Below are 17136 nucleotides of genomic sequence, written 5' to 3'. Positions count from 1 at the left end.
CTTATAGCTAAAGATCGGGAACATTTTCTCATATGTTTGTTGGCCATTCGGATTTCTGCCTCTGAAACTTCTGTTCAAGTCTTTTGCCCACCTCTCAAGTGGGCAATTAGTTTTTTTCTTTTTGGAAGCTAGCAGAGTATTGTAGATTTTAGTAATAAGGCCTTTGTCTGATGAGACAACATTTTTTTTTAACAGTTTTATTAGCCCTTCATCCACATGTCATACAATTCAATAATTCAATCCTATGAAGAAGAGCTGTACAATCGTCACCCCAGTCAATTCTAGAACATTGTCTCCTTGTACCCATTATTATTCATGTAATTTTTTTTTTCTAATTGTGGCAAGAAAATACGCAACAAAACACTCTCCAGTTCCACATCTTCCTCATGAATAATTCAGTGCCATTAATTCTACTCTTCCTGTTGTACAAGCATTTTTGATAGCCTTTCCCAAATTATTCCACCACCATCAACATAAACTCAGTGCCCTCCAGGCAACAACTCTTTCTCATTCACCCATGGCAACTACCGGTCGTTTGGTTTCTTTCTTGCTTGCTTTTTATTTTTTTTAAGTAGATTTCTTGATTTGGGATTCACATATCATATACTTTCATGGCTAAATCGCTTTTGAAAAGAGTTGTACATATATCATCACCATCAGTTCTAGTGCTCCCTCTCCACTACTGCATCCACTCTCTGCTCCCCAAGTCCCCTCCCCTCCCCATTCACCCACCCTCCTCCCCATAAACTATCGATTGTCTCTGCAGCCACTCCTTCTGTGCTTCACCAACTGGGAAACCTCAAAGAAACACTAAAAGAAAACAAAGAAGAAAATAATAATATAAAGACAAAAATAAAAATAAAGAGTAAGAAAGAAAAGACCCCCATATTTAAAAACCGAGAGGAAAATTTCTGTCTTGAAGGAAGTGGGAAATATGTAAGCCTAGGGCAAAGTCAGGTTGGTTCAAGAGGGAAGTCAACCGACCAAGTATCATACTGTTCTGTGGTTCGATCCACCACAATCAAGTCTGCAATAGTGTCTGTCTGATGCGAACGCTGTCGGAGCCCCTTGCCTGTGACCAGAGGGGACCTGCCAGAGGCTAGTCTGACTAGAAACTCTGCAGATGGTTTCCGGGCTCCCACTACCCTCCTTTGAGGTCTACAAATTGAGTGTCCACAATTTAAGTTCTTATACCATATTCCCTTCATTATTTGAATTTTGTTACCATCATCTTTGGATCACACAGGCTATTGTGCTTCTCCGATGTGGATTTGGATGCTGCCTCACTTAGATGGCTGCTTATTTAAATACAAGTCTTTGAGACCCCAGACATTATTCCAATTGATAGTCAGGCACCATCTGCTTCCTTCACCGCCTTGGCTCTATCACCCTTCTCTTCAGTGAACTCTTCATGAGGGCAGGGCCATGTTATAAGAACTGTTCTTCAACGAAACATACAACTTTCTCTAGTTCTTTGCTACTTCCTCCCCCCTCAACTATTATGATCCCAATTCTACCTTACAAATCCTGGCTAGACCAGAGGATGTACACTGGTACAGATAAGAGCTGGAAACACAGGGAATCCAGGACAGATAACCCCCTTCAGGACCAATAATGAGAGTGGAGATACCAGGAGGGTAAGGGAAAGGTGGGAGGAGAAAGGGGGAACGATCACAATGATCTACATATAACCCCCTCCCTGGGGGACGGACAACAGACAAGTGGGTGAAGGGAGACATCAGTCAGTGTAAGACATGAAAAAATAATTTATAAATTATCAAGAGTTGGTGAGGGAGGGCAGGTGGTGGGGGTAGGTAAAAAAAATGAGGAGCTGATACCAAGGGCTCAAGTAGAAAGAAACTGTTTTGAAAATGATGATGGCAACAAATGTACAAATGTGCTTGATATAATGGATGGATTGTGATAAGAGCTGTATGAGCCCCCAGTAAAATGACTTTTTTTTTTTTATAAAAGAACTGTTCTTGGGTCCTGGCTAGAGTTAAGCAGGAGCCCAGAATTCACCTGCTTGTCCCCGGGTTATAAACAAATATGGTTTCTTTGGGGGTCATATTATGACAGAAACAAAAATGAATAACAACAGCCAAAGAAATCAAACACAAACAAACAAAATCAGAAGTGATGTACCTGTGTCTAGATAGAGGTTCCCCAGCTGTGGCACTATGGACATTTCCACTGCATAATTAATTCTTTATTGTGGGTGCTTTCTTGCATAGCATTGTAGAATGTGCAGCAGGTTCCCTGACCTTTACCTTGTACATGCTCAAACTATCCTTCACCCTTACGTTTTGTAAGTGAGCCCCAAAGGGTTCATTTATGCCCCTTGTGCACAGAAATTCAATCTCTGGACTCTGGTTTTGAGAAAGAGAAAGTAGCTTGATTGTCAGGCATCGAGCAACAAGCCAGAAGAAGCATTCCTCAGATCAGTCTTCTCAAATACTTGGGTGTTTCAGAGTTGGGGGACATTGGACAAGTAAAGAATACATATTCATAAAGAGGGTGAGGTAAGACTAGGGATAGGTTGGACTTATGTACGCTTTGATTTAAAAGATCAGGCAATCTTTTATTCACTGCACAGGAATACCACAATTATTTGAGGTTTTGTGCTTCCGAAGTCATGAAGTTTTGCTGGCAGATCTGATAAGTTGGATTCATACGTGTGGAGGACCAAACTAGTTGAGCCTGGTTTGGACTGGTTTTATTCTGAGTGTATGTATAACTGCTGGTTTCTGAAACACAATGAAAATGGAAGCTATGGACCACAATGCAATGGGTAACCCTAGTCCCCAGATGTAGTGGTTTTATTTTGACACCTGAAAATGTTTCCAGACACTGCCAAATGCCTTGTGGGCACAGCACTACCCGTGGTTGAAAAGCACTCATCTAGACTCACCAAATGTTGACATTTTCCCATATTTGTTACTTCTTCCTCACATATATGTGGTTACTTACAGATGTCATCCCTAAACACCTTAGCACATGTCTCATGAGGGTAAGGATAAGCTTCTATAGAACCACAATACCACTTAATACCTAAGAAAACCAGCAGTTCTATAATACCATATATAATCTATATTCAGGTTGATTCAATTATTCAAAAATATCTTTAAATGATTTTTAATATAAAACATGAACAAGAATAACACATTGCATCTCTTTGCTAGGTCAAGTTCACTTCTGTCTTTCTAATGATGGCCTTTCAGTCTACAAGTGCTGGGCAATGACTTGCCAAGACATCAGGAGACCTATCATTTAGGGCTATTTTTAATTTCAGAATGATTGGTAGGAGAGCTAGTGAAAAGCGTATGGAAATGGGAGGTGATCATTCAAACACACATATCTTTTTAACAAGTGTGTCTACCTGAGACATTTGCTAAAGGAAATTAAATTGCTAAGCAAGAAATACTTGCTGATTTTCATGTGAAAAGTTGAATGGGAAAAGTCCTATTTCTCTTCTTATTAGAAAGTAAGTGTTGGGCTGCTCATAGAAAGGTTGGCGGTTCGGGTCCTCCAGTTGCTCTCTGGGAGCAAGCTGAGGTCGTCTGCTTCCATAAGGATGGGCAGCCATGGAAACGCTCTGGCACAGTTCTGCTCTGTCCATGAGTTGCATTGAGTCAGAATTGGCTTGGCAGCTGCGGGTTTGGTTTTGGATATGCGGCAGTTATGAAGAGAAGGGGATATTTGGGGGGGAAGGAATTGCAATTTTAAAAGATCCTAGCAACTGATTGCTATAATGACTCTCATTGGGTTTAGCAGGTTTAGAAGCTCTTCAGCTATGTGGGAAGAATGAGGTGGAGAAAGTGTACATGTACTCTCACTGCTACTGAGTCTATTCTGCTAGGAACCCTGAAGGACAGACTAGGACGGTGCCTGTGGGTTTTCAAGGCTGTCAATCTTGTCAGGAGTAGAAAGTCTCATCTTTCTACCATGGAGTAGCTGATGGTTTTGAACTGCCGAAGTTGTAGTTAGTAGCACAATGAGTAAACCAGTAATCCACCCTGATGCTATAGATTCTGATTCACAACCACCCAATACAGGGCTTCTGAAGCTATAAATCTTTATAGGAATGGAGAAACCATCACTACAGATGCAACATCTGACTTCCTCGAGCTTCAGTCGGGAGAAAGACTCAAACTCCACAGTAGCCCAAGACCAGTTGATGAATAAGGCAGAGGTCGGAGATGCCTCTATTCTCCATCTCCCTTTACCCTATTTTGAAACCAACTGTCCCTATCATGGTACTCTACTTCTCTGACTGGGTTCCTCGTTCACTGTAATGGCCCCACAGGACTCATGGACAATACACAGGATTAGGGGGATTTATTAGGAAAGTTAACAGGTTTTCACAGAAACTTTAAGGATATAACCTTTGCTCCACATCAATGCCTCATCCCAGCCATCAGCCAAGTCTCTCTCTGGTTTAACGCACCACTCACCTCCCACGCCCACTGTGCGCCAAGAAGCCTGCCTGCTGGCAAGCCTCACAGTGGCATGGTCTCAGTGGCATGGCTTTTCTCCTTTCTCTTTGGGTGGCTCTTCTGCTCTGTCCCATGGTCTCTGTGCTGCAGGCTCTGGACAGATAGGGATCTCACACTTACTTCTCTGGCAGCTGTTTGCTTTCTTGATCTTCTTGGCCTTCTCTCTATTCCTGCTGCTGAATGGCTTTCAAATGTTCGGAGGAAGTGGAGGAGGGGGCGGGGAGGGACAAAAAGAAAGAAAGAAAAAAGGGTGGCCTTTAATGAAATGGATTGGCACAGTGGCTGCAACACTGGGCTCAAGCATACCAGGGATTGTCAGGATGGCACAGGCCCGGGCAGTGCCTCCCTGTGTTGTACATGGGGTCCCTATGAATTTGACCGACTCAACTGCACCTAACAACAAGAGCACCTTATTTGCTTGGTCCCACTCAGTCATTTGGTGGAAAGTAACAATTAGATGGGTAGAAGGGTCATATTTAAGTTATTTCACCTCACCTCCAGGAACAGACAACCGATAACTTTCTTCTGTAGAGTGATTGGTGGACTTCAATTGCCAACTTTGTGGTTAGTAGCCCCCTGCCTAAGCCACGGTGTCTAAGGGACCCTTGGGTTATATAAAAGTAAAAACCCAAACTCACTGCCACGAGTCATTGCTGACCCCTGTGGGTTTCCAAGACTATAGCTGTTTATGGGAGTAGAAAGCCCAATCTTTTCCCCACGCACCTGCTGGTGGTTTGAAACTGCAAACCATGCAGACCACAGACCAATGCGTAACCACTACACCATCAGGGCTTTTTCGTTTATATAAAGACGTCTTTTATAGCCAGGCCTTCATGAGACGTGAGGTAGCCTCCTGACTCATTTCTGATTCATGCATAACCTGGAGCATCACTGAAGCCTCCCCTAAACCTCGGGGTGAGCCGCTCTGCTTCAGGCCGCTGAATAAGTTCATGAAAAGCATTTCAATGTATACAAGTGAACATATTGAGACCCCGCCAGAAAAATCAGATTATTCCATTTCAGAATTGTATAAAGGGTAAGGATGGGAGGGTAGCTCTGCAAAGTTACGGAACTGGTACATAGGAAAGCTAGTCTCAGGCTCTAGGTATTTCCAATGTAGGCCACCGTGCTTTCTGAAGTGGCCGGATGCATTGTCGGGACTTAAGCCAGTTAATTAAGAATGGTACAACATGCATATTGCAGACATGGGACAAATGTTACCTGCATGGCATTCCTATTCTCTAGTGAGCAAATAGGGCTCAAATTGTGCCCAAAGTCACTGAGCTGCTTATCACACCCTGTCATGGTCAGAGCTATGAGGCAAACACATTTTTCTCATCCTGGATTCCCTGTGCTTTGAGCTCTTATCTGTACCTGTGATGTGCTCTGATCTGGAATAGCTTAAGGGTCTGACGTAGCAGCTCTTCAGCTCTGTGGGGAGAGTGAGGTGGAGAAAGGGTATACGGATTCTCACTGCTACCGAGTCTACTCTGCACCCAGGATGAAATTCCATGAAAGGCATGACATTCTGGGGAAGATGAGGATCCGAGAAGCAGCCGGAAGGAAGGTTCAGACTGTAAGACGTGTTGGGTATTTCCTCACCCAGTGTGTTCCTTCCTAGGCAAGGCCCAGGACTCAGTCTATACTTCTATACTTCTGTATCCAGTCTGTTAGTTGAGCACCTGGGTCCTTCTGCCATACAGAGAGTTGACGCGGGCCTTGAACTCTAGTTTCCAGTGTGCATTAAGCACTCTTCTGGGCTTAATGCCCAGTGGGCAGAGCCCATGGAGTCTATCCTCAAGTGTTCACAGGCAAGTGGGAGGAGCAGAAGGAAGAAAGGGAGGGAGAAAGGAGGAAGGACGGGGGCAAGGGAGAAGAAGGGAGGCAGGGATTGGGGAAGACAGGGGACAGCCATCAAGTGGATGGTGGTAAAGTACCCAGGGATGTGAAGGACACTTGAGCAGCCTCCTGTGAGAAAGAGCTGCCTGAGTTAACACCAGGAGGCCCTCTGAGGAGTAACTGCATGCTGGCAGGGTGGGCAAAGGGACAGAGGGTGTTGAGAAAAGAAGTCCAGGTGCGCCCACCACCTGATGTACCTGCGGTCTCCCCAGACTCCCCACACATCAGCCAAATACTTCCAGAAGTCAAATCCAACCCTCCCGAGTCAAGGGGCTCTGTAAAGCTTTCAAAAATACAGACATCTGAGTACCGCCAGTCCCATTGAAATAATATGTATTTTGAAATCATTTTTTGGAGGGGCTCTTACAGCTCATCACAATCCATCCATCCATTGTGTCAAGCACATGTACATATGTTGCCATTATCATTTTCAAAACATTTTCCACTCATCGCCCCCCCTTCTCATGAACCCTTAATCATTTATAAATTATTGTTTTTTTATGTCTTACATGATCGCTGTCTCCCCTTATCCACTTTTCTGTTGTTTGTTCCACTGGGAGGAGGTTATATGTCGATCCTTGTGATCGGTTTCCCTTTTCTCCCTGCACTTCCCATCCTGGTATCGCTACTCTCATTATTGTTCCTGAGGGGTTTATCTGTCCTGGATTCTCTGTGCTTTGAGCTCTTATCTGTACCTGTGTATGTACTCTGATCTGGAATATCTTAAGGGTCTGAAGTAGCAGCCTCAGCTTTTCCAGGAAACTTGTTAGAAATGCAGATTTTCAGCCCCACCCTATGCCTACTGAGTCAGGCTGTCAGGAGCGGCCAGAGTCCTAGGTTCTAACAAGCCCTTGAGAGATTTTGATGCACGTAAAGGAGGGATTTTGATGCAACCTGAGGTGCTTTGGTTCAGGATTACTATATCAAAGCTTCTCCCCCCGCAACCCCCAGGAAGCCCAGTGTTAAGCTACATTTTCTAACACACCCTATCTAACACACTCATGCACAACTCAGTAAACAATGATCAGAAAGCACCAGCTCTCCTCCTTCACCGTGCCTGCTGTTTCCCTGCCTTGAACTTTTATCCACCCACTCACATGACTTCCCTCAAGCCTTCCCTTTGAGCTTAGTTGCACCTGCAGCCAGAAGTCTTTTATGCTTCTCTTGAAAGATTGAAGAAAGAGAAGGCTGTGTGTTCCTTTGTTGCCGTGGTGTTACTGGCTATTGAAACCATTTGCCCTTCTTCTGGAGTGGAAGACAAACCTGCTGTCTCTGCTGCCCTTGACCCCAGGGCAGGAGCCCGGCCTTTATCTCTGAAAACAGTAGATCCTTCACAAATACTCTCAATGAATGCCGATACCTCTCCCACAAAGCAACAGTCAAGGGATGGGAAGGAAAAATACAGGGGGGAAAATGTGTCAGTCTGCATATGCAGTGTTTGCCTTCCTACACCAGTTTCATAGTTTTCTGAAGCTCACTAGAGAAGTAGGGTGTGTTGTGAAGAAAGCAAGTCGCTGTTGAAAGTATTTGGGGTTGAGCATCCGAAACTCTAGGTTCCAGGGCCAGGGGCAGTGGTGCTTAACTTCGAAAGCCCTTGGTGTATGGAAGGCTGCACGCCCTAGTTGGTGTTAGGTGCCACGGAGTTGATTCTGACTCACGACGACCCCATGCCCAACAGAACACAGCACTGCATGCTACTGCACCATCCTCCCAATCGTTCCTATACTTGAGCCCATTGCTGTAGCCACTGTGCCAATCCATCTCCTTGAGGGCCTGCTCCCTTGTCCCTGCCCCTCTACTTCACCAAGCATGATGGCATAGCTTCCAGCCTCCCAACAACACTCCAGCCACCGCAGTATGACAAAGTGACAGACAGGTCATGGTGCACTGGATAGTGGGAGCTCTCATTCGATTTTGAATCTTGACATACGTTCAGAAGCTTTTGCGTCCGTCCGTTGTTACTTTCCCCAAGGCTTGCTGGTCATCCCATTGGCAAGGTAGCTAAGCTTGCACAAGTCCACGGCTAGCTCAGAGGAGGAGTATGGTTGAAAGCAAACGCAGAGTTTTCAGAAAGATGCTCACATAGAGTTAGGGAATTTGCCTGGGCATTTACTGAGTGTAGCCAATCAGACCATGTCATCTGATTTAACTAAAAGGACGGAGTCCTGGTGACTAGGACTCAGGGTTGCTTGGTCATGAGTCTCCCTGACTACCATGCAGCCAGGTAATCAAAACTGCAGAACCATTCCTGTAACTTTTCTAACGAATGCCAACCATCTTTTTTTTACCCCCTCGTCTATTTTAAGACCCACCTGCCATAGAGAGGGGTTAGCCTGCCACCAATCTGAATCTTGTGCTGATTTCCTTTGTTCTGTATACTATACATTGGAAACAATGGCTGTAATACAGTCAATTTCATTGGTCTCTGCACCATGTACATGCTAATGGTTTCTCTTATCTGAAACGATTGTTTTTGTTTTGTCTGTCCTGTTTAAGGTTTAGTATGAGTCTCTGTAGAACATGTTTGAATGTGAGGGCTTTTAACTCTATCACATAATATGCGAGAGCTTTAAAAAGTTTTTGAAAATAATTGAATTAAAGACAATTTTTCCACTAAGCCTTTAAAACTCCTTTGTAGGTTTACCTAATAGCTACATGATATTTGAAAGATATTTTTATTTTTCTGGCCCTTGAATTCCTTAGTTATAATTTAAGGAATAATAATTTCTATAGCCATGTCACAAAATTGTTGTGAGGATAAATGAAAGGACAGATATTATTGCTGTTATGGGGAAATAATTTCACATCTAAAGATAATAGACAAATGAAGATTTTTCTATTTATAGAGGAGCGGTCTAATCTCCTTGAAGATTAACTGGCTTGTTTTGTTACTTTATACAGTTTCTATGGAAACGAGCACTCAAAGATCGGTTTAAGTATGTTCGAAGGCCCATCGAAGATGATGAGCAAGTGATGAGGAATAAGTGTAAATTTGGACACCGAAGAGGTCAGACACGGAAATCTCTTGCTGATCTAAGATGTGATGAATTTCGTATTGTCCAGATAAAAGTAAGCTTGTATCTTTAAATTTCTGGCAACTTATTGATCGTTTAATTGATCAATAAGATCATTTAAACATTATTAAGACAAAAAAATTATTATTTTAAAATGTGAAGTATTAGGGTCCCCCCATCCAAAATGGAAAAAAAGCTCTGCTGGGCGGAACTTTTGTGGTACACATTCCCCTCCCCCCTTGCTAGGCAAGCATCAAGCCACTCGCTCTGAGTCAGTGCACCTCGTTTTTGTGATGGCCAATTGAAGAGAACAGCATATGGCTGTGAAATTTTGGTTCCTGCCTGGGAAAAATGCCACATAATCTTGTGATGTTGAACACAGCTTATAAGGAGAAACTCAAGTGTACGAGTGGTTTTCTTGTTTCAAAGAGGTGAATTATTGATTGATGACAAACCTCGTTCTGGACATCCATCAACTTCCCGAATGGACGAAAATGTTGACAAAATGCGTGCACTGTGTGTGAAAACCGACTACAAACCATTGAGGAGCTGGGGACGTTATCTGGGCTATCGTGGAGCTTGGTTCAGTGAACTTTAAAGGAAGATTTGGGGATGAGAAGGGTCACTTCAAAATGTGTGCCTCAGTTCTGACTGACCAGGAAAAAGAGCACTGAGTGGAAACATGCTGCTGTGCTTTGAAAGAACAGCTCCTGAGCAACCCAGACCCCCCACCCCCACTCCAAGATCATTATTGGTGACCCAGAAAGCCTAATCAAGGTGACCTAATCAAGCCCATGGAAGATGCCATTGTCACCGTCACCTCACCCCCATCTAAGCTCGTCAAGTGAAATTGTGATCAAGACAACGCTCATTTGTTTTTTTCACTTTTTAAATGAATTAATTATTTTACTGGGAGCTCTTACAAATGTCATACCATTATATAATTCAAATAGTTCAAGCATAATTGTACAATTGCTACTACAATCCGTTTCAAAACATTTTCTTTCTTGAACTCTTTGATATCAGCTCCCTCTTTTTTTTGATATGAGGGGAATAGTGCATTTGGTGTTCGTTCCACCAGGTCAGACTGTTAATCAAGCTTTCCGTTTGGAGGTTCTGAAAAGATTGCCTAACAGTGTGCGACAAAAAAGGCCTGCTTTGTGGCAGACGGGGGACTGGTTTTGTCACCACGACAATGCACCTGGTCACGCAGCCATCTCAGTGCGCCCAAATTTTGGCAAAACACAGCATGCCTCTACTGCCCCATGCACCTGACTCACCACCTCGCTCCATGAGACTTCTTTTTGTTTCTGCGAATGCACAGGGACATGAAAGGACAGCAGTTTGCTACCAGGGCTGCTTACTAGTCTCCTCTCACTGCCATCCAGTGGATTTCAGCCCACATGGACTCTTGATAGGGTGTCTGACAGCAGGAATCTTTATTGGAGCAGAGTCTCATCTTGTGGTTAGCTATTCACCCCTTACCCAACAGCCCCTTGTAGTCAGATCGAACTAGGACGCAAGAGCCTTTGCTACAGAAAGAACAGAACTTGAAGGTACAGGAAGAACAGAGCCATGATCTATTGTTTAAGGAGCAACAGAATTTAGTTCTGAAGCTCCTGCCAGCTGGGGCAAAAAAAGACTATAGAGTAGTCAACGTTCTCATATGAAGAGGCATTCCCCCCACCCTGGCATTCATATCCAATTGGTAAGGATCTTGTTTTTTTTCTTCTCACCAATGACACAGGTAAGTGTTGACCCCTTTAAGACCTGATTATGAACCAATACTCTGTAAAGCCAAAAGCTTTAAATTGTAAGAAACTGTTGACAGAATATTACAGAAAAGAAATCGCATCTGTAGTAAGTGTCCTCTTGGGTGGTTGAGCATATCTTAAAGCACTAACAAGGATACCAGTGAAATCCATTAAATATACACTTTATCTCACTCAGACTAATTGCCTGAATTATTCTCAATCTTCATTTTTAATTTCTTCTTAGAGCTTCTTTTTATTATCTCAAAGACTTCTGAAATTTAGAGATATTTATATTAAGATGACTTTAATATCTTTCACATTTTAAAAATGTCCTGAGCGGAACCTAATTCTTCCACTATGAAATAAAAAAAAGTATTTCTACTTTCTACATACTGCAGAGGTGGAAAATGCAATGGTAGACAAGAAGAAGGAATTTTATCATTCACTCAATGGTGGCAAATTGCCATTGAATGGCAATTCAGATTTGCTAAACTTGGAAGTGGTGGAGCCTCGGTGGCTTAGTGGTTACTCACTGGGCTGCTAAGCACTAAGTCAGCAGTTCCAACCCAACAGCCGCTGTGAGGGAGAAAGCCTGGGCTTTCTACTCCCGTAAAGAGTTAGTCTTAGAAACCCTCCGGGGCAATTCTGCCCCGTGTTTACATGGTCTCTATGAGTCAGAATTACCTAGATGGCAGTGAGAATCTTGGAGGGAGATCTTGGGAAGAGGGAAGAGAAAAGATTTCAAGTTATGTTTTTATTGTTTTTAATTTAGTAACTGGAAGCTTGTTTTTCTTTGGACACCAAAGTGCTCAGAGTTGGAGTCACTGCATTTCGCTCCACTCATTTTACCACTTCCTTCCTTTCCACGTGCCAGGAGCTATCGAATCCTGGAAGGCAGGTTTCAGGGAGTCTCGTAAGTACACAGGAACCCTAGTATCAGTATTGGTCAAGGATCTGCCAACGACAAGGTCAGGGGTTCAAAACCAACCATTGACTTCTTGGGAGAGAAAGCCTTGTGTTCTGCAACACCAACAAAAACGTGGCTCTCTAGATGGATTCTGTGACCCCATGCAATGGGGCAAAACTGCCCCCGCGGGGTTCAGGGGCTGTCATCTCTAGGATAGCGAACGGCCACATCTTCTCTGCAGAGCAGCCGGTGGGCTCAGCATCCGCTCTCCCTGTTTGCGATCAAGCGCTTCACCACTGCGCCTCCAGCATTCCTTCTGGGAAAACATCAGCAGTCCAGGAAACCCTCCAGAGCTGGTCACGCTGCTGTGAATTGGGATGAACTCAGCCACACAGGACACTAGTAAGTCTGCTGCCAGTGACAGGCAGGCTGTGTTTGCATTGACCAGTAGAAGAAAGCAGAGGTCCCCGGCAGCATTGTTTTGCCCACAGGCAGCCGAACCCCAGAGGGGCTAGACATTTTTTTCATACTATTCTGAGCAACCTGAAGTTTATCAAATAAACAATCATCCAACCGCCAGATAATAAATTACTAATAAATTCTAAAATTATTTCCTCTCTTTGAAATCATTTTCTTTTCTTACTTCTTGGATATATATACATATATGTGTATATATGTGTACATGTGTATATGTATATATGGCTTACAGTAGTTTTATGTGTTGGCTTTCTTTGGCTTGAAAAGAAAATGAAATGGAGAGTTGAATGCTAAGAGTATTTACTAAGCTCTTGTGGCTTTCTCATGAGGCATTTTCTGTTTGTTTCTTAGTGTACCAGCACATAATTAATTGTATAAATACTAATCATTTTTATAGCCTTTCCCCAAGATGTTTTTCTCAGGGTGCAAAACTGAACTTGACAGCAAATGTTGGGGGGGGGGATGTTGACAGTTAATTGCATTCTGAGTATAATGCAATTACTGTCGTCAGCAGGTGGCACATTTACTAATACTGAGAAGAATGACAAATCAGCTGTGCACTTGGAAACATGGCACAGACTCCCAGGGGTGACAATGTTCATGGTTGATTGACTGAGACAAATGCCTGAACGCTACGCCCAAGGGCCATCCAAGCTACACAGGAGAAACTGCATTTTCAAGATCAATTTAATGACATGAGAGTTAAAAAACAAGGAAGGGCTGGAATTTGGTAAAAGAAAGTCCTAGCATGCTAACCAGTAGATATAGAATACAGACCACATATGTGATTTTAAATCTTTCAGTAGCCATAATGAAAGAAAAGAGGCAGGATTATTTAGTATTAATTATATATTTCATCTGTCCCACCTATGCAGACTAATACCAGTTCAGCATGCTATCTTTATAAAAAGTATTAATGAGATACGTGATATATTTTCATATTAAATAGTTGAAATTTAGTTTGTATTTGGCACTACAGCACAACCACATTTCAAGTGCTCAGTAGTCATGTGTGGCTCCCGGACAACTCAGATGCGATGTCCTGAGAGGAAGTGGAGCCCTTATAGCTAAAAGGGCTCAGCGTGCTCCTCCCTAGGGTTTCCGAGTTGGCACATCGTCACTGGCAGCTCGTCTCTCTCCCTGGAGCCGCTGGTGGGTTCCAACCGCTCACTTTGTACAACCCACAGTGCCACCAGGGCTTGGTTCAGACGCTCTCCTCCCATCTCTCTGAGTAGTCCTTGGCCGGGAGCGATCTCTTTCCTGCGGTGTTGCTTTTTCCTTTGGTAACCCCTCTATCATGGTCTCCTACTCCCTTTGCATACTGGGGCGGACATTACACAGCTGCTGCTCTGGACAAGTCAGAGTACACTCATCCAGCCATCTGCTAAGAGAACTAACCCAGGCAGCAAACCTCACCCTTGCTGGTGGAGTTTGGGTTTGAGAGGAAACCACGTCATGTGTAAACCAAACACGTGCATTTCATCTGAGCGCATTCTGATTCCTGGTGCTGCTGTGTGGGACACAGTGTAACTGAGATCTGTAGGGTCCTTGGCTGCGATGTTAAGGGAAGCATTTGAAGAGGGCCTTTCTTCGGTGCTGCCACTATACAATGGACTTGGAGCTGGGCTTCTGACTTCCTCTGACTCATGAGGGGAGGCAGCACATCACCGTAGTATCAGCCTTTGGAGATTCCTATATGAGGCAGAGGTCAGACATGATTCCACTCTTTAACTTTCATGACTAAGTCTGGCACGAGGAGTCCCTTCTATGGCACCCTCTTTTCTGCTGGGGTCTGTAATTGATTGTAACGGTGACACAGAACGCATAGGCCATACTCACCAGTATGAGCTGTAGTAGGGAAGTTAACAAGCTACAATTCAGAATCAGAAATGCTTAGGACACAATTTTTCGGTGTAGTGTAGCCTCTTCTCAGCTGTGCCTACAAGCATGCCCCTTGGCATCTACCTTGCTTGGACTTTTAGCATTGCCTAGAAATGCTCCCAAGGCCCTTTGCCACAAGCCTCCGCCCAAAAGTGCTCAGCTCTAGCTCGATGAGTTAGCAAACTTAGCTCCCCAATTAAGTACCCACTCCACACGTGAGCCTTCTGCCTGAGGACATTCCACTTTACTTGCTCTGTGGACCAGAAAGCCCACTACTTTGTCTCTTGCTCTGGTTCTTAGATCTGTCACAGATGGTTCTCTGCCACGTCTCTCGTGCCACAGCTTTCTCTTCCTACAATGGGGAGCTTCAATGCCTAGGGATCTCCAGGCTTAAAAGACACACTGCATTTCTGATTCTTCTTTCTTAACGGTAGTCAGGTTCCCCTCTGCTATTGCTCTGCGCTACCCAGCAAATTGGCAAAGGGGACCAATGCTCATGTTAGAGTTATAAATTTTACGCTCACAATGAGCTCTGTTAACAACCACAACAGAATCATATAATCCTAACAAGTGACGCCCACCCCCTTCTCGTACCAGACCCATCAGGTAAAGTGTAAATACGTTCAATATGCACGGTCCCATTCATTCGTTTGGAATGAGTTATAAAGCCTATGATTAGTAGCGCCATATCAAGTAATTCACTGCACCTCAGACCACTTCCAACTCTTTTCTAGTTATCAACCCTTCATACTTGAAGAGTTAACTTCCCTCTTCTCCAAGTTACATATTCTACCATTGGGTTTTAGAATCACAACTGAGTCATACTATCTTATCTACATCTTCCCTGAGACCAGCTAAGAGGAAACGAGTAGAGTGCTCCCTCACTCCCATCTCGATGATCTTGCTGTAGGCACACCCATGAAAACTTGTAGCCCAGTCCTTCATGCCTTTATCATCCCCCCACTCTCCCATCTCAGATATCCAGTTTCTAAATTTCTTATCCTGCCAACTCAGTACTATGAGGAGACAAGCATTTTCCTTTATGTAAAGACCTTTCTTTCCAGTATCTAAATACACAAAGTCCAGACAAGGGGCAAGCCATCAAATTGCAGCAGTTCACACAGCACGGTGTCAAGAATTTTTCTTCTTTTGGTCAAATTCTGGTCAATTCAGTCCTTACCATTCAATCTATAGCAAATGGGTACTCTCTTCCCATTCAATCTAGGTGAAATGAAGTCCACACACACCTCTTTACACTTAGACTAACCAGCCTCTTCTCTCTCTGATTCATCCCAAGCCCTCTACTCAATGCCTGTAGGTTCAGGAGCCCACACAACTCCTTAACTTCACATCAGCCAGCCCTTGGCCTCCTCTTTAATCTCTAGCCTCTCGGGAACAAGTGAACAGCGTCCAATGGCACATGTCCAAACCCAAGTCTACCTCATTATTTCTGCCTCTCCTTCCACTTCCATTCAACAAGTGGACCCAGGTGATTGCCACAGTGTGCTTGCTGGTTCCCACAGGCTCTCTTTCACCCTTCAGTCTTTTATAGGCATGAACTTTGTCAGCCTGGCTAGATCCAAATGCAAGTTGCATTTGCATTAAAAATAAAATAAGACTGATCTACCCCCTTTTCTTCAATCTTCACTTCAAATGTAAGTCTTCTGTTTTCTCAGTAGTTCTAGGTGGCTTACAGGTTTTCACCTAAGTCTCCAACTTAGAACAAAAGCCTATTCCCTCCAGGCAATTCCCAACTCCCCATTTAGCAAAATCCAATCAAGAACAGGCTGAAGACTGGCTTCTTGCCTTTCGGAATCATGATACCCAATGTGTGTACAATGAGCACATATACACGTGACTCTTAGAATTTTAACTAGACTACAGGGCATTTTTTAACTGTCCTACACCATCCAATGTACCCAACTGAATGGTGATTATAACTAATCTTTGATAATCTAGCTGCACACGATACCCATTTTTGTCATTTTAATCGGGAAAATATGACAGTGCTACAGTTCTAAAAATGCACTAAAACAGCTGTCAAAACTCAAATCTGTATTATCTCTTGAATATGCAGTGGTCCTTCCTTAAGAAACAGGGCACTACTATTAAACACGAAAATTTTACTAAAAGATTCTACCTCGTTCTCAACATTTTGTCTTCTAAAATTTACATGCATAGATTGAGCACCATTCCTATGAAATTTGCATCTTCTGGGTTATGCATGTTTCCATATAAAATGTATGCAGAAAATAAAGTAACTCTTTTAGATCTGTCAGGAGGACAGCCTATAATTTAATTGTAAGTGGTCAACTATCTAGTTCGTGTGTAGGGATAAAAAGACTGTCCATTTCCCCAACACATTCAAGGCCCAGTATTATTACATATGGTGATGCTTGCCTTGCGAGTGTAATATTATTTTTTAAAAAGCAAATGAGGGGGAGTGAGGGGGATAAAAAAGGAGCTGATACCAAGGGCTCAATAGAAAGTAATTGTCTAGAAAAGAATGATGGCAGCTTATGTACAAATACGCCTGGATTCAGTGGTGTGATAAGCATTTCAGTGCTGGCAGGGGTCCCACATGGCTTCTCCAGCTCCAAGGCTCTGGCTGCCACCAGCCTGTCTCCACGGGGCTTGTCAACGAGGATGTCTCACCGGCGCTGAGTGTGTGTCCAGCCTCCAGTGAGCTATTTATCTCATTCAGGCCT

The 17136-nt window shown here is 43.7% G+C and overlaps 1 protein-coding gene across 1 annotated transcript in view; it reads left to right on the top strand.

Moving 5' to 3' along the window:
* The window catches only part of SAMD3 (sterile alpha motif domain containing 3), a 53636-nt gene that overhangs the window by 31501 nt on the left and 4999 nt on the right, over positions 1-17136 (top strand). Inside the window, 1 exon segment of the mRNA XM_004702066.1 lies at positions 9297-9464. Within this exon segment, the coding sequence (XP_004702123.1) occupies positions 9297-9464 (168 nt within the window).

The sequence above is a fragment of the Echinops telfairi genome, unplaced genomic scaffold, assembly GCF_000313985.2.
Source record: "Echinops telfairi isolate 266 unplaced genomic scaffold, ASM31398v2 ScPeMD7_3533;HRSCAF=4204_0, whole genome shotgun sequence".
NCBI lineage: Eukaryota > Metazoa > Chordata > Mammalia > Afrosoricida > Tenrecidae > Echinops > Echinops telfairi.
Note: the sequence above shows the minus strand (reverse complement) of the source record. Positions and strands in the feature narration are given on the sequence as shown.